General features: G+C 45.8%; 1 protein-coding gene across 1 annotated transcript in view; it reads left to right on the plus strand.

Annotated features, from left to right (window-relative positions):
* Positions 1 to 1,003: 1,003 nt before the first annotated feature.
* The window catches only part of LOC310771789 (scavenger receptor cysteine-rich type 1 protein M130-like), a gene marked incomplete at both ends in the record, with an annotated part of 27,651 nt that continues 21,154 nt past the window's right edge, over positions 1,004 to 7,500 (plus strand). The window contains one exon of the mRNA XM_083664312.1: positions 1,004 to 1,302. Coding sequence (XP_083520438.1) covers positions 1,004 to 1,302 — 299 coding nt within the window. The remainder of the gene's footprint in view (positions 1,303 to 7,500) is intronic.

The following is a 7,500-nucleotide window of genomic DNA, read 5'->3' on the forward strand; positions in this document are numbered from 1 at the left end:
TGCACTCAGCTCCCATAACAAGTCAATGTGTTGTGTTGTGGTTGAGAGAGATTGAAAGCAGCACAGAGTCAGTAGGCTATCAGGGCAGAGAACTGAAACGGCTACTCAGTAAAATTCAGTTTTTATACTACACACACACACGCACCGCACGCACGCACACACACACACACACACACACACACACACACTCTCCCTCTCACTCACTCCTCTCTCCCCTCTCTCTCTCCCCCCTCTCTCTCTCACACACTCCTTCTCTCTCCCTCTCTCTCTCCCCCCTCTCTCTCTCACACACTCCTTCTCTCTCTCTCTCTCTCCCTCTCTCACTCCCTCTCTCTCTCTCTCCCTCTCTCTCTCCCCCTCTCTCTCTCACACACCTCCTTCTCTCTCTCTCTCTCTCTCTCCCTCTCTCTCTCACTCCCTCTCTCTCACACAGCTGGGATGAGGAGGGCTTGACAATGTGTACGACTGATCTGTTTTCTTTTGATTGCTGTTGCTTTGTTGACTATTTGTTGGAGTTTCTTTGGTTTAGATTTCTTGTTTTTGTGAAACTTGGTTGTCCTCTGCCATGATGTGATGATTGAAGATGTACATGTTGTAGGTAGAGGTTTCAATAAAGGCTTGTTAAAACTCTCTCTCTCTCTCTCCCCCCCCCCCCCTCTCTCTCTCTCTCTCTCCTCTCTCTCTCTCTCTCTCTCTCTCCTCCCTCCCTGTCTCTCCCCTCCCTCTCTCTCTCTCTCTCTCTCTCCTCCCTGTCTCACTCTCTCTCTCCCCCCTCTCTCTCTCTCCCTCCCCCTCCTCTCTCCCTCTCTCTCTCTCCCTCCCCTCTCTCTCTCTCCCCCCCTCTCTCTCTCTCCCCCTCCCTCTCTCTCTCTCTCCCTCCCTCTCTCTCTCTCCCTCCCTCCCCCTCCTCTCTCCCTCTCTCTCTCTCTCCCTCCCCCCTCCTCTCTCTCTCTCCTTCTCTCTCTCTCTCTCTCTCTCCCTCTCTCTCTCTCTCTCTCTCCAGACTCTGTGAGGCTGGTGAATGGTACTAGTCTGTGCTCAGGCAGACTGGAGGTGAAGTCTAACCAGTCATGGTCCTCAGTGTGTGAAGCTGACTTTGACCAGCAGGATGCAGAGGTGGTCTGTAGGGAGCTTGACTGTGGGGCTCCTTCAGTCCTCCAGGGGGCGCTCTATGGAGACAGGGAGACTCCAATGTGGACCAAAGAGTTCCAGTGTGAAGGCAGTGAGTCTGTTCTCCTGGACTGTGGAAGCTCAGGTTCAGCTAGAAACACCTGCTCACCTGGCAAAGCTGTTGGACTCACCTGCTCAGGTAGGAGTGGATCTGCAGCTTGGATTTAGCTTCAGTGCTGTTCTATTCAAAGTAATGGTGCAACGGACCATACCACCTAAGAGATTTCATCCACTATTCATTTTTCCATAGACGTTTAGAAAAATCCTTACAAAAGGAGTTTTACTGGTCAAACCATTCAGCTGTTTAGAATCAGGAGAGAGCAGAGAACATGTCACAAAGAAGAAGAGAAAAAGGGCGGTGGGGAGGACGTGCATTTCCTATATGCCTACCCCACACTACAGGATAATTTGCAAGATTATGGCCAAGATTCACCCCTCCCGATTTTCTCGGGGGTGCTCCCGATTTGAGCCGCGTCGGGCAGATAATCTTCCCAAATGATCCTGTAGTGTGTGGGGTTCAAAGATTCACAATCGGGAAGACTGCCTCTTCCCGATTGTGAATCGGGCATATCTAACTTGTTAGATATTTACAACTCGACAGGCGATTGCATCTTGAGCAGAGAGCCAGTAGTAGCTGTGTTTCCATTACAGTTTTTCGCAAAAATAATCTGGTCCGCGTCCGCCCGCAGCCCCGCACACAAACAAAGGACGAGGAAATTGTCATCGAGGTGAAATACCCGTGCGTCTTTGAACGGGACGGAAAACGAATGCTATACTGCAAAGCATGTAGCCTACAACAAGCGCTAGGTCTCATTTGCTTCCCGCATCGGCGAGGACCGCGAGTGTCCGCACGGAAAAGTGAGTCAAATCAGCAGACGCGCCCCTCCACAAGGCCCCTGTGCAGACGGTTTTCGCCTGGCCGTGCACACCCCGAATTGTGTAACTACGTGGACGCGGCTGGGCGGACAAAGTGGAGTTTTCAAGACTTCCGCGAGCAGAAACCCACACAGTGTATAAAAGCTCCACACGTTTCCTCGTCAAGATTCAGTGTCTCTCATTTCCGTGACAGTCCAAACTTCAAGCATAATTCCAGCATAACGCTATACTGCAAAGCATGTAGCCTACAACAAGCCTACAACATACACCTCGACCAGGACATCCTTCAAAAACGTTTTACCACCGCGTATATGTGCTGAGGTATGTTTTGCATCCCTGGCCTGTCAGCCTGTCATACGGGGTGAGAGAGAGAGGGATTGCAGGGCCGCTTCTGGGCCTTTTGGGGCCCTATGCAACATCAGAGTGGGGGCCCCAAACCACTGTCATCATAGTATCCCTGAATGAACATGAGGAGGCATAGGCTACTTCATTATCAATAACGCTTTTAATTAATAAATTAAGCACAATATGAACAATAACTGTTAAAAAAATATGAAAATGAAAGTTCACAAATATTAGTTAAACAAATCCTTTCAGTGCAAATGCATTATAAAAACAAAAAATAAGATTTGTTTAGAAAACGAAATGACACAAATGTATTATTATTATTATTATCATTACAGTGTTTCCCACAGGATTTTGAGAATTTGTGGTGGGGGACCGCAGACCCCCTAGGGGGGTGCGGGGGCATGCCCCCCCGCGCGATTTTTTAAAACATTTTAAAGTAAAATGCATGAATTTGGTGTACTTTGAGAAAGCTTAAGAGCAAAATTAAAAGGCTAGATCTATGAAGAACATGTCATCATTACTGTGCTGTGGGTTTACAATGACAAACTAAATTTCTCCCTATAGGTCAGGGATACTCAACTTGCTTTGCCACTTTCGTGAAATGATAGAAGGCGAGGGGCCAGTTAATAAACAATTAATATACATTTTTCTGTAGCGGATTGTAGGTTTTTGGGGTGTCAGCCGGAGTTTAGGCTGACAGTGTTGTGCACACCGGATAGTTAGTTAGGTTAAGTACATACATAAGTGCCTGGGTAGCGAGCAGATGGCGGTATTTGACAATTTAGCAGCTAAATCATAGATTATTGAAAGATATTCCATATTCCAGACTGAAATGCTATAACAGAAGTATTGGCCAGAATGACATGAACATTTATTGGACACTTATTCAGCGGATATCTTGCATGTTGCGTTCAGGTGCACTGTAAAAAATTTTTTTTTTTTTTTTTTTTTTTTTTTTTGGTCAACATCTTATTGTGGCGGTCAAAATATTATTGTGGCGGCCCGCCACAAATTCCTTTATGTATGGGAAACACTGCATTATTACTACTACTACACCCGGTGCGCGCCTTGAATAGGCCTATTATGCTATATACTATAGACTATTATACTTACTTTTCTGTCACATCGTCATTATTAAGCCGGCTTATGACTGCATAGTATCTTAATTACTCAAAATATAAGGCGACTAAAATTGGCCAACCATATTTTTATTCGGGCAACCAAAAGCTCTTGCCAGGTTGCCCCTCCGGCAACCACTTTTAAAAGTTAACGTCGAGCCCTGCTTCCAAGGTGAATCTTCGGCATAATCTTCTAGTGTGTGGGGTTGCATTTGAACAGACGCGATTGTGTGTGTGTCCCAAGATTGAAATGTTAAAAAATCAGCTCTCTCTGTCCTGTAGTGTGTGGGCTCTCAAGATTTTTATAATCTTCAAGGATTTGAAAATCCTCTAGTCTGGGGTAGGCATAAATCTATGGATTGTAAATTCACTGCATTTATATAGCGCTTTTATCCAAAGAGCTTTACAATGTGACTACATTCACCCATTCACACACCGAGGGCGGCCAGCTGTCATGGCGAGAGCAATTTGGGGTTCAGTGTCTTGCCCAAGGACAGTTCGACATGCGGACTGGAGGAGCTGGGGATCGAACCACCGACCTTCAAGTTGGTGGACGACACACTCTACCTCCTGAGCCACAGCCGCCCCTATCTAGCTGAATTGTTTGGTTTGACCAAGTAAAACTCTTTTTATAAAGATGTTATGAAACGTCTATTAAAAAATGAATGGTGGATGGAATCCCTAGGTGGTATGCAGAACCCTGAAGAGGGTGTGACTTTGGCACTTTATAGATCACATGATTGTGATGTTTACTGGCAACTTAGAGATCTGCTGCTTTCCTTTCATGCAGCTCTGCTTGGAGCAGCTCCAGTCTCTCTGTCTGTCTGTCTTCAGTCTTGATTTGCTATGACTCGTGATGTGTAACCAATCAGATCGAGCTGTGGGCGGGACATTGAGTGAGGCTACAGAGTGGTGACTACAGACAGACAGAGAGAGAGAGGCGGCTGCATCAGAGCCAAAGTAGCAAATAATTGTAAAGTGAAAAAGGAGATCTGGAGCACAAAGTTAAGCAATTGAATAGGTGCAAACAAAGAAAGAGTGATGTTTCCACACAAAGGTGTCTTCTTCAGAGTCAAACAGGGTGTGGTGAAAATGACTGCTTTAAATACTCCCACCACAGAATAAAGCAAGTCTCTCATTGGTGGTCTCATTGTGTTGAAACGTCACTCTTTCTTTCTTTGTTTGCACCTATTGAATTGCCTAACTTTGACCGTGTGCTCCAGATCTCCCTTTTCACGTGTGTGAACTCAGTCCCCCTGTCTGAGAGGCACCTTTCTGTCTGAGAGGCACCTGTCTGAGAGGCACCTTTCTGTCTGAGAGGCACCTGTCTGAGAGGCACCTGTCTGAGAGGCACCTGTCTGAGAGGCACCTTTCTGTCTGAGAGGCATCTGTCTGAGAGGCACCTGTCTGAGAGGCACCTGTCTGTCTGAGAGGCACCTGTCTGAGAGGCACCTGTCTGAGAGACACCTGTCTGTCTGAGAGGCACCTGTCTGTCTGAGAGGCACCTGTCTGAGAGGCACCTGTCTGTCTGAGAGGCACCTGTCTGAGAGGCACCTGTCTGTCTGAGAGGCACCTGTCTGGCATGATTTGTTGGCTGAAGTGCAGATATTCACTCTGAATTTTATATTAATGTTACTCTTATTCTATAAAGAAATACTGATTTATGTGAAAAAAATCATTCAAAAGATGTGTGTGTGTAGGTGTACGTGTGTGTGTGTGTGTGTGTGTGTGTGTGTGTGTGTGTGTGTGTGTGTGTGTGTGTGTGTGTGTGTGTGTATGTAGGTAGGTGTACCTGTAGGTGTACGTGTAGGTGTACGTGTGTGTGTGTGTGTATGTGTAGGTGTACATGTAGGTGTGTGTGTGTAGGTGTACGTGTGTGTGTGTGTGTTTGTGTGTGTGTGTGTGTGTGTGTGTGTGTGTGTGTGTGTAGGTACGTGTAGGTGTGTCTGTGTGTGTGTGTGTGTGTGTGTGTGTGTGTGTGTGTGTGTGTGTGTGTGCGTGAGTGCGTGCGGCGTGTGTGTGTGTGTGTTTTCTCTCAGTAAGAACAATGTTTATGGTTGAATGAGCTTATTGTGAGTAGGGATGGGTACCGAGACCCGGTACCAAACTGGCCCCGGGGCCGGATTTCGGAATACCGGAGGATCAATAAGCTTTCACGTTAACGGTTCTCTTATCGGTACTGTCTGGAGTAGAGAAATTAAGAAAATAGATTTACTATAGGCTATATAATTGCTAAATAAACGTTACGTTATCTTGCACATTTTATCTCACCAACTCCGTAAGACAGGCCTATGATGTGTTTTTTGCGATTTCCGAACAAGAAAAGGGATAATCTTTTCCGCGTTGCTCTCCGAGACACAGCTGCTGCACTGCCAGCCAAGACGAGAGGAGTAGGACTGAGAGAGGAGAGGGGAGGGGCTGGGGGCGTGCCTGAGAGCACCCACCACACACATGCACAGCACAGGGAACAGGGAACCGGCAAGCAGGCAGATAGACTAGACATGCAACTGAGCAGAGCACATGTTAAGAATGGCTGAAAGAACGAAGCGATCAGATTCTAAAGTGTGGTTGTACTTCACTCGAGTCGATGGTGACAATTCACGTTGTCACAAGTGCAATAAAACCTTCGCTAGTAAAAGGTGGAAACACGAGCAATTTGTCTAAACACTTACCAAAGTGCATCACATTCAAATGGAGAAATGCACAGTTTTTGACAAGCTAGCTCGCCCTCCATCATCTCCTGTCAATGATGCCACGGTTGCGTTACCCAGTCTACCTCATCAGGTAACTATGTGAACGTGGTAATGATTAAGACGAGAGTAGTAAACATTTCCCCGCTGTTTGGGTGTGTTAATCATCATAGATACAGTCTGATATAAATCGTCAGGTGACGGTCATCATCTCAGTTGTCGTTCAGAAATGTTACTTTCAGAGCAGGGGGGGATTTTTATTTTGTGATTTGGGAGGAAGTAGACAGATACTGCCTTGCTTTATTTTTATTATGCTTTCAGTTTCCCTAGCTGAATGTTGCTATTGGCACAGTGTGGTAGAAGGATATTTTAGGATATTTAAATTAATAATAAAAACGCACCCATTAACACATTCACTGCCAGCCGTTTTTTTTTTACTGTAGGTAGGTTATGCCAGAGGGTTTTTTTGAGGATTCTGGCTCATCTTTCAAGACCCGAGGATTCTTTTCTGCTAAGATTTTGTGAACACACAATATCTCAAAATAACTAATAGAACGTGTGCTTTCTCTGTCTAAAAGAGTTAGTTTGTAGAGTTAGTAGTTATGTAAGCATTAGCAGTTGAATACAGCATGGTTTCAGCGTCTGAAAAATTATTTTGAGATAAACGGCTTTTTGTGAAATTCGATAGAACAGTCACTTTAACCATTCATTTTTGGCATCAGTAAGACGTCAGACATCTAAACAATAGTTTTGAACAGTAATTTCCTCCATAACAGCAGGAAACACCCCTCTCATTCAAACTCCTCCCTCCGTGTGTGTTCTTCTTGGCTGCAGCGGGCATGTCACAAGCTCGTTTCTGTTGCTGCTGTAACCTCGCGTCACCAGGCTCACTGCTTCTGCTGCTGCTGCCTGTCTGCTGGCGGCCGCTGTGCAAGTCTGGATCGGCTCGCTCGTTTCTTGTGGTTTGTGTTGAGAGCTTTGATGAAGCTTTTGCGATTCTGGTCTTATTTATGCTGCGTGTTTCAAAGTGTGTTCCACCCGTAATCTATTATGCAAATTTGCAATCCCGCACCGCCAGCAATCAGCGCGAAAACGAAAGCGTTTTCGCCATCCATTTTCATGAGAATGGCTTCCTCACACATGCTTTTTGCTTGCCTTCCTCTAGTCTGGGAGAGCACTGTCGCCACTTAGTGGGTCGGTGGAATGGGTTGTACATGTTCGGTGGCTCCAATAATTATATAAGAGATGTAAAAGGGTTAGATGCACATCCCACGGTCAAAAAAAAAAAATCATTTTTT

Source organism: Poromitra crassiceps, assembly GCF_964638095.1.
Source record: "Poromitra crassiceps genome assembly, contig: HAP1_SCAFFOLD_1253, whole genome shotgun sequence".
Classification (NCBI taxonomy): Eukaryota; Metazoa; Chordata; class Actinopteri; order Beryciformes; family Melamphaidae; genus Poromitra; species Poromitra crassiceps.